This window comes from Sinocyclocheilus rhinocerous, unplaced genomic scaffold (assembly GCF_001515625.1).
Source record: "Sinocyclocheilus rhinocerous isolate Xijiao unplaced genomic scaffold, SAMN03320098_v1.1 scaffold1310, whole genome shotgun sequence".
NCBI classification, from domain to species: Eukaryota; Metazoa; Chordata; class Actinopteri; order Cypriniformes; family Cyprinidae; genus Sinocyclocheilus; species Sinocyclocheilus rhinocerous.
Window position 1 is genome coordinate 190,091 of NW_015635534.1, and position 25,347 is coordinate 215,437.

The following is a 25,347-nucleotide window of genomic DNA, read 5'->3' on the forward strand; positions in this document are numbered from 1 at the left end:
TGGTGCATGTTTTAACATGGTTAGGTGCGCTTTATTTGACTACTTTTGGACTGTTGAAAAAAACACCTGCCCATTCCATTATAACGCTTGGAAGTGCAAGGACAATTTTTAATATAACTCCGACTGGTTTCGTCTGAAAGAAGAAAGTCATATACAACTAGGATGCCTTTAGGGTGAGTAAAACAAGGACTAATTTTCATTTCCGGGTGAGCTAACCCTTTAAGTATGCAGTCTGTTCTTATGTGGTTTGTTAAATGTTGTAAATGTATTCAGAGTTTTTTCATCTGCCTCATTTTCAGATCTTAAGTAAAGGTCAGATCATTCAAGCAGACAGGTTTAAGCGAAGAGGACAATCTCTAGTGTCTCTGTCTCTGCCTGTAACCAAAGACATGTTGCCGTCCTTCCGCTTTGTGGCTTATTACCATGTGGGCACGTCTGAGGTGGTGTCTGATTCAGTCTGGGTTGACGTAAAGGACACATGCATGGGAACGGTAATTCAGCCCTGGTGACAAAACTCTGTGAATTAATCTTAGCTTGTAATGTTGATCAATGTTCTTTGATCTCCCAGCTTAAAGTGGAAGTTCACGATCCAGTCAATGTCTACGAGCCCGGTGAAGACTTTGGCCTGAGAATAACAGGAGATCCTGGGGCTAAAGTTGGGTTGGTGGCTGTTGATAAAGGCGTCTATGTTCTGAACAACAAGAACAGGATAACTCAAACAAAGGTTTGTAGATGAGAATTGAATCTTACCATTGGAACTGAAAAGAGGTAAAATTTTCTTATATATTGCCTTTTTTCTCTTTGACTTGTGTCTTTCCCCAACAGATCTGGGATGTTGTTGAGTCACATGACATTGGCTGCACAGCAGGAAGTGGAAAAGACAGTATGCAAGTCTTCAGTGATGCCGGCCTGCTGTTTGAGTCCAGCTCTGCTGGAAGCACTGGCATCAGGACAAGTACTTGCATCATTTTTTTTTTCTGACATGTTCAAAAAGATCAATATACAGACTTTTATAACCTGATTTTTATAACCTGTCAAGGAATGAATCTCCACTATTGATGTTGTTCTTTTCCAGATGCTGAATGCCAATCTTCATCACGAAGAAAAAGACGAGATCTAACCTTATGGGATCTCCTGCGGTCTCTATGTAAGAAAGATGCAAGCCATTTTTAAACAATCGTTCGATTGATCGATCAAGGTATAGCTAAAAAGCAGTTATAGCAGGGCCGTAACCACCATTGACATTAAATATGTCCCCAATAATTAAATATGTCCCCCCCCCATATTTGAAATTCTTGCACTGATCTGCTGCACTCCATTAGGCAGACATGGACAAGGTTAGGATGACAAAAACCTTTAAAACAGGGCTGTCCAAACTTGGTCCTGGAGGGCCGGTGTCCTGCAGAGTTTAGCTCCAACCCTAATTAAACACACCTGAACCAGCTAATCAAGCTCTTACTAGGCATAGAAACTTCCAGTCAGGTGTGTTGAGGCAAGTTGGAGCTAAACTCTGCAGAACACCGGCCCTCCAGGACCGAGTTTGGACAGCCCTGCTTTAAAAGTTATATCTTCAGCGGCAGGCTGCCTCTGCGGTCTAACAGCGCTCGTCAATGTCACAGTAATTGAGCTGGCCAATCAAATCAAAGGGTTTACCTTTCACAGAAGCAGAGCGCAATTTCCAGCACAAAGCGTCAGTTTAACGTTGAAACAAGACAGCGAGGTAAGATATGGGAGTTGCAAATCATTTAATATTAGTCAACTTATTTTTACGTTAGAAATATGGCCATTTTGAGAGAGAGAGAGATGAAAGTTGCGTTTGTGAATTACTTGCATCTGTGCATCTCTTTCTACAATAAAATGAAGCTGTGAGATTAGTTACTTAAAAACAGCGATTTTACTTCCTTGATGTTGAGTAATGTAATGTAGCAATCCAGTATCAAAGCTATTTTATTAATAGAAGTCGCGGGGCAGCGGGCCGTAGACAACAAGTTTCTGTGCTCTGATTTGTGTGTGTGTGTGTGTGTGTGTGTGCTGTGTCAAGTGGTGCATTAATATAGCTTTTTATATATACATTGCCATTCAAAATCAGTTTTGAGTCTCTTATGCTCCTCAAGGCTGTATTTATTTAATCAAAAATACAGAAAAAAATAAGTAATATTGTGAAACATAAAATATTGGTTTCCTATGTGAATATACACTGAACAAAATTATAAACGCAACACTTTTGTTTTTGCCCCCATTTTTCATGAGCTGAACTCAAAGATCTAAGACTTTTTCTATGTACACAAAAGGCCTATTTCTCTCAAATATTGTTCACAAATCTGTCTAAATCTGTGTTAGTGAGCACTTCTCCTTTGCCAAGATAATCCATCCACCTCACAGGTGAGGCATATCAAGATGCTGATTAGACAACATGATTATTGCACAGGTGTGCCTTAAGCTGCCCACAATAAAAGGCCACTCTAAAATGTGCAGTTTTATCACACAGCACAATGCCACAAATGTCGCAAGTTTTGAGGGAGCGTGCAATTGGCATGCTGACTGCAGGAATGTCCACCAGAGCTGTTGCCCATGAATTGAATGTTCATTTCTCTACCATAAGCCGTCTATAAAGGCGTTTCAGAGAATTTGGCAGTACATCCAACCGGCCTCACAACCGCAGACCACGTGTAACTATCCATTATCATTTAGCCACTGACTAAATAGTGATAATGTCTATTCAGGCTGTCAGTCAGTACAGTGGGTGGCGGCAAGAGACTCTAATCTTTTATGTAATCTACCTCCAGCGAACAAATACTCTGGCATTGAGAGAGAATGCTGTTTGGATGGACTGAAGAATATGGATGGTTTTAGCATCACCTGTCAGTATCGGGCATCTTTCATTGTGGATGGAGAGGAGTGCATACAGGCTTTCCTGCACTGCTGCACTGAGATGACCGCCCATCGCGAAGAGTCAGTTGAAGAAGTGATTCTAGCCCGCAGTAAGAGCATTTTCAATAATAGTGTACAAATTTCAACTTAAACTCACTCTTGCAAATCTGCTTGGAGTCAGATCGTGCTTCAGGTGTGTCTTGAGCAGGATAATTTACCCCCGAGATGTCACAAGTTTTGGTTCTACACTTGCAGAAAATACTTTGTAGAAAAGTGTTGGTTGTGTTTTGCGTAAATATATCAACCACACTTTCACCCTCAGGTGAAAGCGAGGAATTTGTGAACTCCGATGACATTGTAACACGTACACTCTTCCCTGAAAGTTGGCTTTGGGAGGAAGTGGTGTTACCCAAATGTTCATCACTGAACCGCCAGTGGTGAGTTTGACTTGCAGTTTCCAACAGTCATTGCTCAGCCAGTGATGCTCCTGTTTTAGTAAAAGATGATCTCTCTTTTAGTCAAACAACCACCTTACCCAGGGATGGACTCAAGCTGAAAGACTCCATAACAACCTGGGAAATCACAGCCATCAGCTTGTCCAGCACTCATGGTACAGACTCTTGTTGTAAACACAATTTGTTGTTGTAAACATACAATTCATATTAAAGGAATATTCACAGCCATTTCCAATCTTGTGTACTGCATTTGTGGCATGCTGTTGATTACCCCAGAAAATTTCATCGTGTGTTTTCTCTGTACTGTTCTCACTGTACAAGAGCTCACTGGACCGCAATGCATGCCTTCTTTAAGAAGTTGCTCTCTTTTTTTCTCTACAAAGGTATCTGTGTGGCAGATGTCCAGGAGATGACAGTGGTGAAGAACTTCTTTATTGATCTAAAGCTGCCATATTCAGCCGTGCGCAATGAGCAAATTGAAATCAAGGCCATTATCCACAACTTGTACAGCAGAACAGTAAAGGTCAGATTGGATGATTTACCATCACACAGGCCCTCAGCATGATGCCACTATCAGCCTTCCTTTCGTCATAAGGAATATGTGAGTTTCATTTCTTCTTGTAGGTACGTGTGGAACTGATGGAAACCAAAGACGTCTGCAGCCTGGCTAGCAAGAGAGGAAAGTTCCATACCATTGTGACAGTAGATGCTAAATCCTCATTATCAGTCCCTTTTGTCATCGTCCCATTAGCTTTGGGACGCCACGCCATTGAAGTGAAGGCAGCTGCTGCAGGACGTGGGAATGACGGCGTGAAGAAAGATCTCCTAGTGGTGGTAAGAAAATGAGACCTTTTTGATCAAATGACAAGACAGTTCATTGCTGAGTGTAGGTTTAATGTAAACGGTACCCAAAAGATGACATAAAGAAATGAATCGACATTCATTCCCCTCAGCTTTCCTCAAGGTTTGAAGACAGCAAACTATGCACCCTTGCTAATTTCTAAGAATTCACATACGGATCTGAACTATATAGCGCACACCCTTTGTTCTCTCTCTCTCTCTCTCTCTCTCTCTCTCTCTCTCTCTCTCTCTCTCTCTCTTTCTCACTCACTCATTTCATTTTTTTTAGTCTGAAGGCGTTTTGACCAAACTTAATGAAAATCTACAAATCAGTCCTTCTAAGAAAGGTAAGGGGATTCCAACAAAACCTTTATATGGGTATTTTACTTAATATTTTGGAGTTGTTAGAAGTGTTTTCTTCTCATTCAGTGTTTTATGAATATTGCGAGTTTTATGATTTTTGTCTTGAGCCCTGGTGAATTTCTGACCCTGCTGTTAAAGGGTTAGTTCACTCAAAAATGCAAATTCTGTCATTATTTTAGAGAAGATTTGTTGAATAAAGTCATTGTTTTTGTTTTCGTTGCGCACAAAGGTATCCTCATAGCTTCATAAAATTACAGTTGAACCACTGATGTCACATGGACTATTTTATCGATGTCCTTACTACTTTTCTGGGCTTTGACCGTGGCAGTATCCTTGCTGTCTATGGGAGGGTCAGAGAGCGCTCGGATTTCATCAGAAATATCTTAATTTGTGTTCTGAAGATGAATGAAGGTCTTACAGGTTTGGAACGACATGAGAGTGAGTAATTAATGACAGAATTAGCATTTTTGGGTGAACCCCATTGTCTCTCCTGGCCTCAATCAGATGCTAAATAACGGTCACACCAGTCATTGAAATTCATGTCCTGCATGCACAAATAAGAGTGAAGTGTGACTGTACAGTTCTTGTCTTTCTGAAACAGGTGGTGAACATGTGGAGGTTATCAAGAGCCTTATACTGAGGGACCAGGCGCCCAACACACCTGCAAGCACATATATATCCGCAATAGGTGACTCTTCTGGTATCTGCTGTAAGTTTGTAAAATAAAAATAGGCCTTGTTTTTACCAGTATGTCAGTCTCTTGTGCACAGGAGATACAATTAGTATAACAATAGAGAAGGCTATTAGCGGTCAGGCCATGGGTTCCTTGATTATCCTGCCTGGTGGCTGTGGGGAGCAGAACATGATTGGCCTAACGATGCCTGTCATTGCAACATATTACTTGGACAAAACCAATCAGTGGCACACCGTGAGCGCTGGGCTGAGGCAGACTGCTGCTACGTACATCACGAAAGGTAAACTAAACACTGCAAAGTCAACTATTCTGCTCCTAAACATTTGTTTCATATAGTATGCCCCTCTTATTGTCTTGATGAACAGGTTACAATAAACAGCTGGCATATCGTAAAAATGACGGGTCCTATGCCGCATATATTAGCCGTCCAAGCAGCACCTGGTAACTAATATATTTCTCAATATTTCTGCTTGGTCAATAAAAACTGTTACTCAAGAATCTCACCATAATTAAGACTCGATTTTGGTTTTCTTTCTCCTAAAGGTTGACAGCATATGTTGCTAAAGTATTTGCCATGGCCAGTAACATTGTAAACATAGACCAGAATGTGATCTGCTCTGCTCTCAAGTGGCTCATACTGAACAAGCAGTTACCTGATGGTGTTTTCAGAGAAGATGCCCCAGTAATTACTGGAGGGATGACTGTGAGTGAGACCTGTTTTAAAATCTATAACACTGAAGTGATAGTTCACCCCAAAATGAAGATTGCTCATCTTTTACTCACCTTCATGTCGTTCTTAACCTGTACGACTGTCCTTCTTCAATTGAGCATTAATGGAAAAATTCAAGTCAAACTCCAAAAGTGCCAAAAAGTCGTCCGTACAGCTTATGCGTTATGTTCCAAGTCCTCTTAAGCCCATAAGAGATGAGAACAGAACATCATGGCATTTTGATACAGCAACTTTGAAGCTATAAGCTACTCTTATTTCTCTATGTGGGGCAACAATGACTAAAAAAGCTATGTTTTCAAACATGTCCCTACACTGCTATTGCCATTGGCCAAATAATCTCACCACAAAATACTCATCGAGTTAGAAGTTGATGTTTTGAGCCCTTCCCAGCAGGCATACAATGTCATAAGACGTTGATATTTGGTAAAATTTCGGTTGTGATGTTGGGTGACCAAAATTCAATGTCAATTCAACATCTAATGTCAGTGTTAATTGATGTCCAATACCGACGTCAACTGACGTTGATATTTGCTGTTTTTAAGTTGTGTAACCAAAATCCAATGTTAAGTCAACATCAAATTGGCGTCAAATACTGGTCAACCCGATTTTCATTCTCAACTAAAATGCAACGTCTGTCCGACGTCATGTCCAACGTCAACCTGGCGTTATGTTGATGTCCTGTTCCTGCTCGCTTCAAACTAACAGAATGAGTGTTTTCTTAGCAGATTAAGCTAGAATATGAAGAAAGCATTTTAAAATAAAGCAGGGCTGAATGTGACAAAATAGCATGAATGAAATACGGTAATAAAGATGATGAAATAAACATACAGTGCTATTCTACCAGCTAGCAAACAGACCAACCTAAGTACATGCTGTCCAAACAGCCTCTTTTTATGGATCATTTTATGATATTGAATTGAAGGGTTGAACTGAAACTTGTCCAAATGCGGTTCTGTTTTGCTTTGTTGTTAAGTTTTGAGTCTCCGACCCCCACACAGAAGTCACCGCCGAACATCAACCAGAAAGCTTGTTAGTGGTCAGCGCTACCAATTCGCATAGGGAGATTTTTTTGTTGCTGGATGTTTATTTGGTGAAATTCAATATTGCTCCGTTTCTCATTGAACTGGATTTCACTCACAAAATTTCACAGAGCAATGGTAAATGTGACCATACCTTTACTCGCACCTTTAATTGTTTCTAATATCACAATTTCATCATTGTGCACAGGGGAACGTACGTGGGGAAAATTCACAAGCATCCATGACGGCTTTTGTGCTCATTGCCCTGCAGGAGGGGAAAAGCATTTGTGTCAAAAAAATCTCAGTAGGTCCTGCTAGTCTTTGAGTTAAAATGAAACCCTTGAAAAAGCTAACGTGTTTCTAGCTCAATTTGTATTTTTTTATGCAACTCCATGCAATTTATTCTCTCCAATCAACTTTTATTTTCTTTAGAATCTTGACAGTAGCATACATAAGGCCATTGTGTACCTCAGATCTCAGTTACATGGTCTGACAAATCCTTACGCAGTGGCAATGACATCTTATGCTCTTGCCAATGAAAATGCACTTGACAAACAAGTCCTATTGAGAAAAGCCTCTGCAGGTAAAGATACAGCCATTTCTGTTGAATTCATGTGAACGGTTAATTTAACCTGTTCAGAAAATAATGTGCTTTGTCTGTTTATTTGTGCTTAAATGTCAATGCTGCACCCATTTCACCCTAACAGCATTAATATTTCTTGTTGTACTTGCCTAAGTGATTAAGATGCATAACAACCTTACATTTACATTACATTACATTATGTTCAAAGCAATAAAGACTAAAGATACAAGCTTATAAGGGAATGAATGATGACTGGCATAAACAAATCAACAATGACGACACAATATAAAACTGAAAGTCAACAAGTATAAAATTTGATTGTTTTTCACATTTGCTCTCCATTAACAAAAAGTGTAGATGCTTTGAAACAATCTGTATGTTGAAAAGCGCTTTACAAACAAAACTTAATTCAATTATTCTCAAACAGATGGAAGTCACTGGCCTGTCCCTGGAAGCAGTAGCTTTACTTTAGAGGCTTCGGCCTATGCGCTTTTGGCTCTAGTAAAAGCTCAAGGCTTTCAGAGTGCAGCTCCCATCGTAAACTGGCTCAACAACCAGAGGCAGTACAATGGAGGATATGGCACGACTCAGGTTTGTAGTCTACATCCAGCATGCACATCTGCATTGCACATCTGTCCACATGTTCAATGTGCAACATTTAAGAAAAGACCATTAACAATTTAAGACCAAAAAGGTGAAGCCTACACATCCGTTCAAACTTGTCTCCTCCATCCCAGGCCACCATTATGGTGTTTCAGGCCGTAGCGGAGTACAGGATTCAAATTAAAGAAATAAGGCAGTTAGACCTGGAGATGACAATCCGAGTGGACGGCAGCCGGCAGCCGATTGTGTGGAAGTTCAGCAAAGACAACTCTTATCTCGCACAAACAGAAAAGGTGAGTTTGTGCCGAAAGTAAGTATTCACTTAAACACGGTCAGTTATCTCTTAAGTGAACATCAACAGTTAATAAGTACAGTCGGTTATGTCTTAAGAGAATTAGGGGTGTGAACCTACACTGGTCTCACGTTTGGTTCAATTATGATTATCATGTCATTGATTCAGTTCAATTCGATATCACGATGCATTGACGATGCACTGCTTCCTCGATTTTCAATTTTACTTCACACGTATACAATTTTGTCAATAAATAGCGTGTGTCTTTTCCAGGTCGTGCTTACCAGGTTGTTCATAAAAGCCGAAATGTGCCCAGATGTCGGCTTTTAAAGTAGTTGGAGCATTTTTAATTACTCGCACTCGCGTCTCGCCTCCCTCCACCATTGTATGCTACCGCGACAAAGCACGTATGCGACAAATGACGTCAGAAAAGCTTCAGTACGTTATAATCGGTTATGGTCTATTATTGAACCGATACCGAATCGTCCACATCTGCATCGCGATGCATCGTAGAAATGATTAATTTCAACACCTCTAAAGAGAATATCAACAGCTGATAAGAACTAATGTGTTTCATTACAGTGGATTGGTGTATTAGGTCTTAAAGTGACCACAGTCTAATATACCTGCTGCTGTCTGTTTCATTAATGTTAATCAAACAAGGACTTTAACAAGGATTCATCTATATTTCATTTATGCAGTTAAGACTATGCACCAAGTTAAAGGGATAGTTCACTCGAAAATTCTGTATGTGATACTCTCCAAAATGGTGCTATAGGGTGATGCAGAGAAGACAAATTGTTGAATAAAGTCATCATTTTTGTTTTCTTTGTGCACAAAAAGTATTCTCGTAGCTTCGTAAAATTACGGTTGAACCACTGATGTCACATCGATTATTTTAACGATCTCCTTGTTATGTTTCTGAGCCTTGATCATGTAAGGATCCTTGCTGTCTATGGGAAGGTCAGAGAGCTCTCGGAATGCATAAAAAATATCTTAATTTGTGTTCCGAAGATGAACGAAGGTCTTACAGGTTTGGAACGACATGAGGGTGAGTAATTAATGACAGAATTTTCGGGTGAACTATCTCTTTAACGCAACAAGTCACAACATATTGTATGAGCGACGATCTTTGATGTATACCTGGTTTAAGATGAAACTTCTATTTTTCAGTCTAATATTACTCAGCTACATTTGATATATTTTATCAAGATGAAAAAAATTATATATAATGTATTTATTATTATTATTATTATTATTATTATTATGTAGCAAATTAGCTCAAAGGGGAAATATTTATAGTTAATTATAACTGGTTATGATTAATAATAAATATTTAGATTAGATCTTAGAATTAACTGTAGCAAAATCAATATTACAATTATTTGATCGGTCCATCCACCGAGCAGGCAATGTAATTATTTATCAATTCTAGGAAATATTATTTTCCTGACCAAGGAAGAATAGCTTTCCTACTTTATGCAGTATTAGCAGTAATTTAGCATGTAGCAAGATTCAACATTCAGTGACCCCAAATTGTGAGCAGCACACAGAGACAATCAATTGTGAATATAAGGGATTTAATACATGAAACTATAGCTAACATACAACTAAACTAAGCAAAACACATATATACAGAATGAAGGAAAGTAAGGAAAGAGAGAGAGAGAAGAACAAAAGAATGGCAGTATTTAACATCAATTAACCACAACCCAATGAGAATCATCAGAGAATCAAAAATCACCTTGTTAAAGGGGCCTAAACTTGGACACGCATCTAAATAGTTGGAACGGTTACTTGCATTGGCTTTGTTGCTGCAACAAGAGTCCGGATGCGGTAGAAGACGGAGGTTCTTGATGAGTTCGTTAGAAGTGAGCTGGAGGCCTTTGTCTGGTTCTTCTGAAGATCAGAGAGTCCACAGCGAATCGACAAAGTTTCTTGAAGGTAAAACTGCCGGAAAGTCAAACTCAAGAGGAGAGTCTTGAAGAGTCTTGGAGAGTGTCCGTCTCAAGAAGAAGGGTTTAAACAATGATTAATCTGAGTTAGGGTCTTTTAATAGTTCCTAGTCACACCCACCTTTGGATGGAATAGCCAATACCAGGCGTGAATTTTTGAGCGGGAGAAGTTTTCTTTGTCTCCATTTATGGCCCATTTGCATGTTTATTGCTTGTCTGGAGGATTGGTGCGGTTTTACCCAAAATATAGTACACATAGTATGATGCATTTCACGATCACATAGTGTACATCATTGTTTGAGGAATAAAGACCAGATAATCTTGATACCAAGAAAGAAGTATCTAGAAGATATTAAACCAGAGATACATTCATACACCTGAATATAAGCATTTAGAGTTTAACTAATATAAATAACGAGTGGTAACTAGGCTAATGTAATAGGGAAACATACAAACACATGCATATACCAGATACATTTGTAAACGATTAATTATAGTCTAAATAAAGAATATGTCTTTATGTATGTGCGTTATTGTGAGCATGAGGGTAGTTCGCTAGCTAGGTCCCGAGCGTGACTGGCTTCTCATTGGAAAGTCCAATGGGGAGACCAGAGAGTTGATCTATTTAGCATCTTTTTGATGGGGGGGGGGGGGGCTTTGGCAATTGGGGCGATGAGAGTGTGATCTGTTTAGCATCTCCTTGATAGTGTGGGGGGGGGGGCATTGGCAATTTAGCACCAATATAAATGTAGAATGTGGGGCCATGTCTGTAATTTATGTGCAAATGTCAAAAGGCTATAAGGGTCTCGAAGATATAAAGCCTAAATTATCAACAATGATCATAAGCAGACGCTTATTTTATCAACAGATTCCATCCAACAGGCATATCACTATCAGTGCCAAGGGTTCTGGAGAGGCCTCTGTAACTGTGAGTGACTGAAGAAAGCAATAATCAGAGATAAATCGGACCTTACATCGGATCTTATATACTGCCTTTAATTGTGTTTTGTGTTGTTTTCTCCTCTGCAGGTTGTGACTGAGTACTATGCAAAACCAAAAGAAAGCAAAAGTACTTGCAAGAACTTTGAGCTTGCTTTGGCTTTTGAAAGGGCGAATAAAGGTTAATAATTTCATGCTGCTCTGTCACTGTTGTCATTTGGTGGTTATGTTTTGCATAAAAAGGAAAATGAAGCCCTTTTGCTTACAGTGCGAAATGTTGTAATACTTTTTATTTCATTAAAAATGTGTAATTGTAAAATGTGAAATCTTGATGGTCCTAAAATTGGCTTCATTTTCTTGATTCAAAACAAAATATAATATATATAATGAAACAAAAGTTTGCTATTTTTTGGGTTGAAATATGCCTTACCTGTTGTAATAATTGCCCATTACTATCTTGTGTACATTCACATTTATTTATTTGGCACATTTTTTTTTTTTAGTAACATATCAAGGAGCAACTGAGAGTTACAAACTCATTATCAATACCAGGTGAGTTTTGGAGATCTTTCTGAACCCCTTATTTTTGCTGTGCCAGTAGTGCTAAAGAAATCTCACATTTGCTTTGATGACTCCACAGATATCTGTCTGCTGACAGAGACGCCACCATGTCTATATTGGACATATCATTACTGACAGGATTTGTTGTGGATGAGAATGATCTTAAGGCGGTATGAATCACATTTCTATTATTCACATTTGCATTATTCACATTTGCTTTTGACAAAATTAAATTAAGAACTTCAGGTGTGTTTAATTGCAGTGTGCATATAGTGTTAGTCCCAACAAACTGCTTTTTTTCCACTACAAAAAAGTTGAGAAACACAGACTCTATGTACACCAGCTGTGCAAACTGTGGTAGCAAACTCTTTCTGTAATGTAATAATTTTAAATCACAACTATGTTGTATTATAATAACTATGTTCTATTATAATATTGTATATTATAACTATAGCAAGAACAACATTTTAGTATATTAAAACATACCATTAGTGCAAAGGTGGGTTGTATTAATATTGCTTTTCTTTCTGACATTCTTGGTGTAATTTTTTGCTTGATTTTCTCACAAATTCCATACTCTGTGCTCCACTGGATGTTACAGTGGCCACATTGTCAAACTTTCCAATACTAACTTGTTTCTTTTTGTAGCTGTCAACTGGACATGACAGGATGATTCAGAAATTTGAGATGAACAAGCAGCTTTCAGAGCGAGGATCCCTCATCCTCTACCTGGACAAGGTGTCTGTCTCAGTTTTACATTGAAAACACTCATATAAAAGTGTTGTAAGGTAAAAAACAAAAAATGGTGCCATCATTACCAAAGGCTTAGTGAGGCTATTATCAAGAGAACAGGACATATAGTCCTAACTACTATAATTAGTAATTACTGTGAGAATGACTACATCAATTCTATTAATATTATCTGTTAATATTAAACTGATTTGGGGTAACACAAATACATCTGCAAGTGCACACACACACACACACACACCTGCATGCTTACTATAAGGTGACTGATGTCTGCATTTCCACTCTCTGCAGATTTCTCATACCAGGGAAGATAGGATTTCATTCCGGCTGCACAGAATAATGAATGGAGGCTTCCTTCAACCAGCAGCAGTCACTGTATATGAATACTACTCTATAGGTATGAAGCTGATGTGCATGCAAACGTGTGTTAAGCAATCGCACTTGCCTTTTTAGTCTGACAATGCGACAGGCCAAACATATTTATAAAAAAAAGAAATAAAAAAAAAGAAATCCCATAGACTTACATTGAATGAGGAACATGAGATCTGGGAGTGGCTTTTTTTGATTTGGGCAAGTAAAGAAACTAATAACCTAACATGCAGATCACACTTTGATTTCAGTTATAATGAAATGGAAAAACCATTACCGCTTAAATGGTCATTGTGGAGGTCGCGCTTGCGCTTGTGCGTGTGTTTGTTTGGTACTCTGTTACCGGAAAAAAGAAAAAATGCGAGTAGAATTACATTTAGAATGGTCTTGTTTGCCATTTGAAACCACCATGTCACTAAACATTTCTCTCTTCACTCTGCTCTTCACAGAGCGTGCTGTGTTCCCGCCCCTATTTACATATGTTTTCCCCATTGGCTATGGTATTAGCATCCAAAAAAGTTGTTGCACAAAGTATTCCAGAGTAAATCTATTCAAATAAACATAGCTACTGAATCATTATTAAACAACAATCTTTATTAATTAAAAAAGATAAACAAATTTATTACACAAATTCTAAAAAAACAAAAAACAAAAAAATCTCAATGAGCCACTGACACTTTATATTATATTTGACTTGTTTTGACATTATTTTCACGGCTGACTACTTTAATATTTCTGATGCTGCAGGACAAAGAACATTATGTGACCCATGTGATTCTTCCATGTTTAGAAAATCGCTGTGTGAGGTTTTATCATCCCACCAGGAAGGAAGGAGCTTTTCAGAAAATCTGTAAGAACGATGTCTGTCAGTGTGCCGAAGGTAGCGTGTTTCAGTGTAATAATAATAAAAAAAATTTAAAAAAAAGTGCAAAGAAGACATACAAAGTTATACCTTTAATCTACAGCAGGTTAATTTTTCTTTCCATTGCTGAAACAGAAAACTGCAGCCTTCAAAAGAAGGAGAAAATTCTTGAGGCTCACCGTAATAAGAAAGCCTGTGATCCTAAAATAAATTACGGTAATTTATTATGTGTGTGTGCATGTTTTGGTGCAATGAGTGAGTTTTTTTTCCTATATACTGTAATTATTAGTTAATGTGGTGATCAGTAAGATGCTACATCAATCTAATCCATTTCTACAGTTTATAAAGCTGTTGTTTTGAGAGAACATGAGGATGCCTTAACAGTCTATTACGATGTGAGGATTGAACTTGCCCTCAAAACAGGTATAACTCCTCACTCTTCTGTCATTTTAATGTTATGCTTATTTCAGCAGTAAGGTGCAAAGTGATTTACAGATCTATGCCCCTATGTTTACACTATGCCCCGCCTTTCTGAAACGCGTAGATTTTTACAAAGCTCATCGGTCTGAAAAAGTGAAGTGTGCTCTGATTTGGCCAGCTATCCAGTGCGTTGTGATTGGCCGAATGCCTCAAGCGTGTGACGGAAATGTTACGCCCCTTAACATACTGTGATGCCCTGTCCGGCCGGAGCGACGAGACAAAAACATTAAAACCCATTATAAACGAGGCATTTGTTGCATCCAGTGGGGACATAATTACCCAAACTGCCCAACTTTATAGAAACAGCCTTTGTGCCACCGACGCATTGTAGGCTACTGGTTCAGGAAACAGTCCTCGTCCTCCATAAAATGCGCAGCACACATCTGAATATTTGGGTTGAACTGTTCTGGAACAGTGTTGTAAATACAACTTAACCACTGATTTCTAGTTGTGTCCTCTTTTGAAAGGCCAAACAAAGTAGTATCGCTGTCATAACAAAACACACAGCGACTCCACAACAGCTTGTAACACTTCAAAGAGAAAGGAAAAATTGTAATCGCATCATGTGACCCCCTTTAATGGTCTTTATCTTACCAGAGACACTGGTGATTTTTTGCCATGTTGTGTCAGTGATCACTCAGAGCAAGAGAGAGAAAATCAAACATGTCACATGTCATACACATGAATTTGTGTAGGTCCAGAAATCGACGTGGAGGGGGAGCAGCGTACCTTCTCCTTACAGATCTCTTGCAAAGAAGCTTTGGATCTGAAGCGAGGTGAGAGCTATCTGATCATGGGCCAGGCTGATGATGTCCAACTGGAGGGCAGAATGTAAGTACATTTGACCTGTGATCCAAAGTGTGTGTGCCCTGATCTGTGAATGTGCATCTGTATTAATAACAGAGCTTGAAATATGAAATACTTTTGAATGGTCCAATGTATACAAACGGTCTCTTTTAAGTAAAATTCCTCTGATGTCTCCCAGCGGTCAGTATGCTCTGGGCGAGAGGACGTGGTTGGAGTTCTGGCCCAGTTTGGAGGAGAGCAAGACTAACGAAGAACTCAAAGAAAAATACAACGGCATGTTGAGTCTCCAGCAGGATCTGCGCTTCGGCTGCAGCTAATAAGTCAAATGCCAGACTATTGCTTTGAGATGCTCAGTGACTAAATGAAACAGAAAATCAGTATAGCTTCATTTTCAACTTTAAATGTATGTAATACATGAGTTATGAGTTAATTTTGACTGTTGCTTTTTTTTCCACAATTATCCTGTTATTCAGCTATTAATTAATGCATACCTACGCATGACTTGCGTACACCACCATTCTTAAGGTGTTTGGGGCACATGCATGTCTAAGCAAATTTCCATAATAAATATGGTTAAGCAAGATCCTCTGTTCTGATCATTCACTATTCCAAAACAACTAATTTTTGAAAGTAGCCTACTGATTTATTATGGATTTTTAACTCAGATGCTTGATTATAATGTTTACTTCAGAGTAACCTTATGTTGTGCAAGTTCAGTTTTCCAATTATTCAAGCTCAGCAGTATTTAAAGTTAAGATCAAATAAATGTAAGCAAAATAGCATCCGTATTTTTAGAGAGAAATGTGCATTTATGTATAGCACAGCACAACAGTCTGTAGTTCATCACCTCATAGTGACACTGAGCATACTGGTATATAAATGTCAGAATGGACTTTGTGGAATGAGTGCACATGCAGTAACAAGTTAATTTTTAATGCTTCTCTATGCTGTTTAAAAAAAATTGTGATGTAGGCCTATTATATTAAAGACTTCTGTAGTTGTTTTGGAAGATTTGAAAGCAAATTCACAAAAATCCACAATAAAGACGAGTTATTTTACTGATATTCACCAGTATATAAAGAAAGTGGCATAATGAGCTTTGCTGTTTCACTAAGAAAAAAAAACAGCTCTATATTTTTACAGAAACATATGTTGTATTAAAATAGATGCATTTAATATAACTATAAGACCAGTAAGAAAAATAGTTACAGTCGAGTTTGGCCCCTGGTTAAAATGAAGTTTTTGCGAAATAAATGAGGGGGGATTCCTTGAACCCAACATTTTTGTTGAGAAGCTGTACAGTTCATCAAAGTTTGCATTCTTGACAGTCAGCAGTATGTAAATTCTAGGGGAAGTTCTCTATATTAAACCCTGAACTCATCCTCCCGAAGTCCACAACTGAAGAGAAGTGATCATGGAACTAGTGAGTGTTTATAAAAATGACAACCACGAGACTTGCAGCAAGTACAATGAGATGGGACTGGACAGAGATGGAGATACTTATGCAAACAAGGACCGAAAACTCAGCTACACTGAAGCAAGAGCTCGAAACCACAGTAAGACGTGTAGTGTGATGCAGAAGTCATATGCATATGTTCAGGAGTGCACTTTAAGATCTTTGTAATAGTGAACATATTCCTTAAAGGCCTATCTATTTCAACAACAAAAAAGTGATTACAATTTTTATTAGAATTTTGATGTTTTTCTTTTTGGCAGGAGGTTTGTCAATAGGAAATAAATGTGTTGTGTTGAGCACAGTGTGTTTTAGCCTCATGTGCATTTTCCTGGTGGCTGCCATTGTAGTTCTGCATATCAAGCTCACGGCAGAGAGAGAAGTACAAGCTACACACATGTTACAGTCCAGTTCAAGAGATCAAACAGAGAAAGACCTGTTACAGAACAGCTTCAACTCTTTGAGTCAGAAGAAACTGGAGCTGGACTCCAGAGTCAAAGATCTCACAGCTGAGAAAAGCCAGTTACAGAACAACTTCAACTCTTTGAGTCAGAAGAAACTGGAGCTGGACTCCAGAGTCAAAGATCTCACAGCTGAGAAAAGCCAGTTACAGAACAACTTCAACTCTTTGAGTCAGAAGAAACTGGAGCTGGAGACCAGAGTCAAAGATCTCACTGCTGAGAAAATCCACTTACAGAACAACTTCAGCTCTTTGAGTCAGAAGAAACTGGAGCTGGACTCCAGAGTCAAAGATCTCACAGCTGAGAAAAGCCAGTTACAGAACAACTTCAACTCTTTGAGTCAGAAGAAACTGGAGCTGGACTCCAGAGTCAAAGATCTCACTGCTGAGAAAAGCCAGATACAGAACAACTTCAACTCTTTGAGTCAGAAGAGACTGGAGCTGGAGACGAGAGTCAAAGATCTCACTGCTGAGAAAAGCCAGTTACAGAACAACTTCAACTCTTTGAGTCAGAAGAAACTGGAGCTGGAGACGAGAGTCAAAGATCTCACTGCTGAGAAAAGCCAGTTACAGAACAACTTCAACTCTTTGAGTCAGAAGAAACTGGCTTTAGAAAGAAGAGTCACTTCTCTGAGTGAGGAACTGAAGAAAGAATCATCTAAACAAGGTCAGTACACATATGTTTTTTTTTTTTTTTTATGTTTTATAAAATACATGTTTATTGGTTATGCAAACGTTATGGGAACATTCCATCTTATCATTTTGTAAATATTACAGGAACATTACTTTGGAATGTTTTCTGAATCAAAATGTTGGACGCATGTCTGACTGAAGTCAGTCTAAACAATGTTTTTTGCTAACATTTTTAGAACATTATTAAAGACCAGATAACTTTGAACAAACAATGAATTAACCAGAAGTTAGCCAAAGATCTGAGAACGGTCCTTGTTAGCTGGGTTAATGCTGTAAAATGATCAATTATCAATTAATAAACAAATAAATTTCAGCTGTAAAGCAGAAAGATAATATTGTCATTATTCGGCTCAAGTCAGTTCAATGTTGAATTAATTCAGTTTTATTCAATAACAGTGTTGATGTTGCAAAGTTAGTCATTATTCAGCTCAGGTTTTGTTCTCATCCAATTGTGTCAGTGCAGCTAAATTGATAATATTACTTAATATGAATGGTCTTTTAAACAATAAATTAAATATGTGCTTGGACATTGTGGAAAATAAAATCCAAAGGTTGCAAAAGTTTTTTGTTTTTTTTTGCAGCGATGCCATAGAAGCATTTCAGTTCCTCAAAGAACTCTTCAGTAAACAGTTCTTTTTATTAGTGTAAAGAACATTTTAATAATCTAAAGAACTTGTTTTCATTGTAAAGAACCTTTTGATTAATGGAAAAATTCTGATGCCACTGAAAGAACCTAAGATGTTTCTGTGAGGTTGGGTTTTCATGTCCAATGAGGAGAAGAGCTGGTCTGACAGCAGACAGTACTGCAGGGATCATGGAGCTGATCTGATCATTATCAACACTGAAGAGAAGCAGGTGAGTTTGTGTTCGTGTCTGTTAATGAATGAGAGGAATCACACTTATTCCTTGTTATTCCTCTCCACACACAGAGGTTCATATCTTCATTCACCACGGAGAGAGTGTGGATTGGTTTGTCTGACACAGAGCAGGAGGGCAACATGAAATGGGTGGATAATTCACTGCTGAATAGAGGGTAAGGGCTAAAAATCAACCTCTTCCACAAAACTTCCACAAACACCAAACTAAAACCACTTTAAATACTGTAAATTCTATTAAGAATATTATTCTCTCTCTTACATTTATATTTACATTTAGTCATTTAGCAGACGCTTTTATCGAAAGTGACTTACAAATGAGGACAATAGAAGCAATCAAAACTAAAAAAAGAGCAACAATATGTAAGTGCAAATGACATGTATCGGTTAGCCTAACGCAGTACACGTAGCGAGGTATATATACATATATACACACACACATATATACACACACACACACACAAAGAAAAACAAGTAGATAGATTACAAAAAATAGAAAGCTAGTGTTAGTTTTTTTTTTTAAATAAAAATAAAGAAATAGATAAAGTAGAATTAAAATAGAATAGAAAGTGCTAGAGTTAGAGGGTCAAATAAAGATGGAACAGATGTGTTTTTAGTCGTTTCTTGAAGATGGCTAAGGACTCAGCTGCTTGGATTGAGTTGGGCAGGTTATTTATCCAGGAGGGAACAGTTAATGAAAAAGTCTGTGAAAATGATTTTGTGCCTCTTTGGAATGGCACAATAATGCGTCGTTCACTTGCAGAGTGCAAGCTTCTAGAGGCACATAACTCTGAAGGTAAAGGGGTGCAGAGCCAGTGGTGGTTTTGTAGGCAGACATTAATGCCTTGAATTTTATGCGAAAATACTGAAAAAAAATTATCTTACTGTGTCTCTTATTCTTTTCTGCATTTTCACTTCTGCTCAAGCTTCTGTGTTACTTTAGTTTATTCTCAAAACATGCTGTTATACTGTGAGTATTGTTGATTCATAAATTTGTGCTCTTTAAAAACTGAACATGTGATACATGTTATTCAGGTTCTGGCTCCCAGGTGAGCCGAATGACCAACATAGTCATGAGGACTGTATTGAAATGATGCCTTCAAATCCGGTCCTGAACAACTGGAATGATCTGCCATGTTCAGAGAAGAGAAAAGGTGTTTGTGAGAAATAGGGTTCATCCCATCTTGTCATGGTTTTGCTTCTATATATAATATAATCATTCTTATTGTGAATGCATGCACTCTTAAAAATAAAGGTGCTTAAAAGGTTCTTCACAGCGATGCCATAGAAGAACCATTTTTGGTTCCACAAAGAACTATTCAGTCAAAGGTTCTTTAAAGAACCATCTCTTTCTTACCTTTTTATAATCTGAAGAAGCTTCTTTCACCACAAAGAACCTTTTGTGAAACAGAAAGGTTCTTCGGGTGTTAACGGTTCTTTATGGAACCATTAAGGTAAAAAAGGTTCTTCTATTGCATCGTGAAGCACCTTTATTTTTAAGAGTGTATTTTTTGATTGAGGTCCATGTCTTTAAAAAAAACTGTCAATTGTTATGATTTTTTTAGAAAGAAAATGTGAAATTGTCATAATTTTCTTAATGCTTTAATAATATTCTGTTTCTCATGGCATGTATCAGGGTGATCTGAGACACCAAACCTCTGATGTGTTCATGTTTTGCTCCATCACAAGCAGCTCTATATTAATATGATCTTATTCTACTGTTATCATGAGTCTCATTTGTTGCTCTGAAGTGTTGAGGAGACAATCACAGTAAAAGTCTAAAGTCTGTTGAGTGTATATTGTGTCTGTAAAAATGCTATTGAGTTGAATTGCTTTCTGTTTGAATAAAATGTTCAATTACTGTCATTACCATATTAAACTTGCCATTTTTGTTTTCATTTCATACATTGTTCTTGAGTATCTGGTTTATGACTCCATGGCAGGGGTGTCCAAACTTTTTTTTAAAGGGGGCCAGGTTCGACAATGTGGACACTCCGGTGGTGGATGCTTCTTCTTGACCTTTAGTGAACTGACGCACACTGATCACTAATAAAGAAAAACTGTATACAGATCAGCAGGAAAGCCCCTATTGGATTTTACCTTTGACACTGCAGCACTGTGGTTATGTCACAGATCAAGCCGGAGACAACAGGTTAGTTAAGGATAAACAGGTTTATTGACAGGAATTGCAGAGGTAGAATGACTGAAACAATGAATGGTGAGTATCCAACTCAATAGACAGTTCTGTGAGTCTTAGCTTGGTTAAGCAGATTGTTTCCTTTTGTAGGTTTGCGGAGAGTATGGGATCCAGGAACGAAGGAGATCGATGAAGGAAGAATCTCGGGAATATAAGGGTAAGTAGACACAGGTGAATAGCATAGAGAGAGTCTGGTAAGTTCAGTGTAGTGAACGGTAGACTGGACAGTGAGTGACTGGAAGGAGCATGCTTTTGAATGTTGGCTTGATTGCAGATGACAGGTGCGAGGAATTAGACCTCAGGTGAACGTAATCTGGTGTATGTAGTGGCAGGTGATTGTGGTGACTCGCTGACATTACCCCCTACTCCAGGGGCAGCTCCTGACGCCCTCAAGTGGCGACGGGGGCAACCACGGCCTCTGGGTGCGAGACGATTAGGATGGGTCAGATGGAACTCCTCTAGCAATGTGGGGTCAAGAACGTCGTCCCGGGCCACCCAGGATCTTTCCTCTGGTCCATATCCTTCCCAATCTACCAGGTATTCTAGTCGGCCACCCCGCCGCCGCGAATCCAGGATTTCCTTGACCTGGTAGACAGATGGTTGTTCGAGGATCTCTGGAGGAGGAGGCTCTGCTGGTGCCATGAGTTCGGGTGCAGAAGGAGAGAAGGGTTTTAGGAGGGACACATGAAAGGTGGGGTGAATTCTGTACCTGGGTGGAAGTTGGAGTTGGTAGGTGACCTCATTTATCTGCCTCTGTATCGGAAACGGACCGATGTAGTGGGGACTCAGCTTCTTGCAAGGTAGGTGGAGGCGCAGATCCCGGGTCGATAGCCATACTTGCTGTCCAGTTTGGTAAGTGGGAGTCGAGGAACGCCGGGCATCAGCGAAGGTTTTGTGCCTCCGCACTGCACGTTGAAGGTTCTGTGCTTAAGACTGTATTTTTTATTTCTCTCAATTTAAGAGAAGAGTTTTGATGAGAAATTTCTTACAAATTATGGCAATGAAGAGCATTTATTACTATAATATTCCAAAATGGCAATGGCACTAGATGGTGCTAAAAATCATTCTCACACTGTATATTAATATGCAGTGGACAGTTTATGATGTGTTCATGTTTAGCTCCATCACAAGCAGCTCTTTTAATATGACTTTATTCTAGCTCTTATGAAACACTTCTGATTTTAATTGCTTTCCGTTTTAATAAAATGGTCGATTGACAGCAGAGGCATAGCCATCATTTCCGAAGTGAGGGGACAGAAATGTAATGTTACGGTATGACAATTTATTATAATGATTATAGTAGCCTAAATTATCACAGTTATCAGTATCATCAAAGTATTGTTAAAATATGCTGGAAATGTTAAAAAAGTACTGACACAAATTGTTTCAACAAGTTTTGTATTTAAAATCAACAAAATAAAATGACTTTTTGTTTGCATAAACACTAAAACAATAACATTACCAGTGATGTCCAGATTTTTAATGACAACATGACCGACAACAGTTTATCTAATAGCATATACAAAATGATCAAATAAAGCTTTGAAAAAGTTTCATAAAATGGTAAACCTCACATTTCAGCCTTTAAATAAAGAAAGTGGATAAGACAAAATGATAATTGATTAATGAATAATTATATTTATTTTATCTGCAGCATGAATCAGAACCTTATCTAATTTTTTAAAAATGTGTATAAAATCCACATAAGCTTGTTTTTCATCAACCGGTCAAAATGTACAGCAGGGCATGTAAATTCGGTCCATTTTTTGTCCAGACAGCAACTGCACACAAGCATGTTCATGTGAGACTGTTACTTAAAGCTGTGAGTTATACTGCACAGTATTTATTTATCCTCAATTGTCTGACACAGAACTTCAACGTAAATATAGACCTTGAGTCTGACACGCTACTCAGACTTGTTTCGAAGCTGCATCACTGTGGTATCATGACTTTAGAGATAAGAGGCCAACTAATGGAAACAGTAATCACCATTATGGTGACTTCAAATGAAACAAAAATTTAAACCCCTGTTAATTCTCAATAAGAACTTTTGTAGACCTCTAACAGAAATAAAGTCAGTCTGGTTATTAATGAGTGAAGCTGGTGATGCTGTTTGTGGAGTTGTGTAATACTCCTCTGCTGAGATCTTCAGAGATTTAATGTCTTTTATCTTCAGTTGATTTCATCTAAAGCTGTGGCTGCAGTCAGCTAAGTCTCTGTTTGGCTCTTATTTTCTGTTCTCTTCTTTTCTTCAGTGATTCTGCTTGTTAATGGGCTTATTAAGGCTGAGATGACTCCATATTAAATATACACAGATTTTGTGACTCGGATAATGTCCAGTGTGGTTTATTTCTTTGCTCTTGGCTGACATGTGGCATTGCTATGGCCTGCTTTTGGCCCAGATCTGGCAATCAGGAGCAGTCCGCCCAAGTGCCATCGTTCCAAGCTACATGTGGGACAGATCATCATTCCACATGTGCCAGATGTGGGCCGGATCTGGGCCGACAATATGTTGCTATCTGGGATAGTTTGGGTCTGAAGAGTTTCAGACTGGAAGTCTATATTCTTCATGAATGCCAGTGTCCAATGATATCACTTCCCTCATAGGTTTAGCACCATTAAAACAAAAGTAGTCATCATTCTAAGGACCACAGCTCATCTGTGAAGACGTACTGGAAGACACAAAAGAACAAAAAAAAATGCAATAGAGGACTTTTGTGATAATGCTACATGCAGAAGTGTTACGAATACAACTGGACTTCAAACACTCCTCAACGATGAAAGAAAAGCTTGCAAACACAGTAAGAAGAAAGTTCAGTTTGAAGCAGAGATGATGTCAGGATGGTTTCAGGAAATGAGAACTGTTAGATTCAATTACAATGTTTTTTGTTGTTGTTGTTGTTGTTTTTTTTTATGTAAGATGTCAATACGTCAATATTTCTGCTTTTATATTAAATGTATTAACTGTTTTTTTTGTTTAGTTTTTTTTTACTTTTTACGATATGATCTTGTTTGCATATTTTACTGCATTATTACAGATGTTCGTCATTATAAAACAATACTTGATTCTTGAAACCTAATTTTCTGATAATATGGAGTGTATTTAATATTTTTGTGTTTTATTTGTGTCTGACAGGAGAAAGGCAATATTTGGTAGCGATCACTGTGTGTCTTGGGATCATTTGTCTTCTTCTGATTGCTGCCATCATACTGCAGCACTTTCAGACCACTAATAAGCATAGGCGGAGTTTCACTTTTATGCAGGGGGGGCATCCACTGGCAGACGAGCCACAAGCACTTTTTTATATGTTCTACATTTCATGTATTTATGTAACACATATTCTACATTACAGATACATTTAGAATGAACAATAACTGCAGTACAAAGAGTTAAAAAAAAAAAAAACATACCTAATGCAGAAAAGTCAAAAGACAATTTTCACGTCATAGTTCAGACGCGGGCCGGGCCTCAGGCCTGTTTTAGGCTTCTCCTTATTTTTTTATTTTAGACATCCATCAATTAGTGATGAAAAAAATTGCCACTCTGGTGGAAACAACACGAGACAGTGCTACCGCGACTTGTCAAGAGCGGCTCGACGGTGTATAGTATCCCGCAGCAGCATGTATGGAGCGTGCCGTCAGCGCAGCTGAACAGTTCTGCTTTCAAATGCAGGTAATAGGCTTAAGTTTGCCACAAAAGTAGTTACCATAAATGTGTCAGAAGGGAATAGTAAGGAGATATTTGAATTATTTACTAATAAACTAGTGTTTTCTGAGTCAGTGTCGCAAACATGAAGTTGCCGATCCTGACTCGCCATCTCCTCATCTGACGCGCCTTTAGAGAGAAGCGCATCTTTACGGGTTATGATTATAACGAAAGAGTTTTTGTTTTTGATTTGATTTATTTGTTAAGTTGTAATTTAAAGCTTTCTATAGATATATTTATCATGTCTGTGAGGCATGTATTCGCTGAGTTTTGGTTCATTTTTGTGAAGTGCGCCTGTTCAAGATGAGACTGCAGAAAGCGCATAATGTTTGTTTTCTTTATTTTATGAAAGCACAACATTTTGTTGATATTGTGAGTGCACACAAATAAAAGTAGACCATTTACAGTTACGAATGATGTATTACTCTTACCTTTATGAGTAAAAATGACGGCGTATCCACTTAAAAAAATGCAAGTGATCGCGCTGGCGCGCTTCAGCTTCCACTCTCTGCAAACTATTGGATATAGTGCAGATTTATCTAGGTTTAACGTTTAAACATTGTTATATGCCGCTGGCCACTTGGTCGTTACTTTAAAAACAAAAACTTATATTTAACGAACAAAAAATGCTCCAAATGTTTTTCTAAATTAACGTAATAAAAAAACGAAACGAAATATAATCACTTTGCCATTACATACAAAACTGAACTATTTTAATAGCTGAAACAGTAGTATACTGTAGGCTGTTTTGGGAGAAGCTGGCAGACACGGGCCGGGCTAGGGCCTGAGC

General features: G+C 38.3%; 2 protein-coding genes across 2 annotated transcripts in view; both read left to right on the forward strand.

The window, feature by feature from the left end:
* LOC107747139 (complement C3-like) overlaps positions 1–15,749 on the forward strand; it is a 22,097-nt gene extending 6,348 nt beyond the window's left edge. Inside the window, exons 13-41 of the mRNA XM_016561569.1 lie at positions 300–491; positions 569–724; positions 826–955; positions 1,076–1,147; positions 2,787–2,981; positions 3,194–3,308; positions 3,390–3,481; positions 3,710–3,849; positions 3,951–4,160; positions 4,456–4,513; positions 5,131–5,217; positions 5,300–5,503; positions 5,589–5,664; positions 5,767–5,926; positions 7,181–7,276; positions 7,405–7,555; positions 7,983–8,146; positions 8,293–8,451; positions 11,274–11,333; positions 11,435–11,525; positions 11,848–11,896; positions 11,985–12,075; positions 12,554–12,643; positions 12,947–13,052; positions 13,815–13,904; positions 14,022–14,102; positions 14,226–14,309; positions 15,062–15,197; positions 15,352–15,749. Of these exons, the coding sequence (XP_016417055.1) occupies positions 300–491; positions 569–724; positions 826–955; positions 1,076–1,147; positions 2,787–2,981; positions 3,194–3,308; positions 3,390–3,481; positions 3,710–3,849; positions 3,951–4,160; positions 4,456–4,513; positions 5,131–5,217; positions 5,300–5,503; positions 5,589–5,664; positions 5,767–5,926; positions 7,181–7,276; positions 7,405–7,555; positions 7,983–8,146; positions 8,293–8,451; positions 11,274–11,333; positions 11,435–11,525; positions 11,848–11,896; positions 11,985–12,075; positions 12,554–12,643; positions 12,947–13,052; positions 13,815–13,904; positions 14,022–14,102; positions 14,226–14,309; positions 15,062–15,197; positions 15,352–15,490 (3,474 nt within the window). The 3' untranslated portion in view covers positions 15,491–15,749. The remainder of the gene's footprint in view (positions 1–299; positions 492–568; positions 725–825; positions 956–1,075; positions 1,148–2,786; positions 2,982–3,193; positions 3,309–3,389; positions 3,482–3,709; positions 3,850–3,950; positions 4,161–4,455; positions 4,514–5,130; positions 5,218–5,299; positions 5,504–5,588; positions 5,665–5,766; positions 5,927–7,180; positions 7,277–7,404; positions 7,556–7,982; positions 8,147–8,292; positions 8,452–11,273; positions 11,334–11,434; positions 11,526–11,847; positions 11,897–11,984; positions 12,076–12,553; positions 12,644–12,946; positions 13,053–13,814; positions 13,905–14,021; positions 14,103–14,225; positions 14,310–15,061; positions 15,198–15,351) is intronic.
* An 838-nt stretch (positions 15,750–16,587) lies between these two features.
* LOC107747170 (CD209 antigen-like) lies at positions 16,588–19,881 on the forward strand. Its single transcript, XM_016561608.1, has 6 exons — positions 16,588–16,729; positions 16,890–16,892; positions 16,977–17,753; positions 18,531–18,634; positions 18,709–18,812; positions 19,690–19,881. Exons 1-6 carry the CDS (start codon positions 16,588–16,590, stop codon positions 19,823–19,825), a joined length of 1,266 nt encoding a protein of 421 aa, XP_016417094.1. The 3' UTR covers positions 19,826–19,881.
* The last annotated feature ends 5,466 nt before the right edge of the window (positions 19,882–25,347 follow it).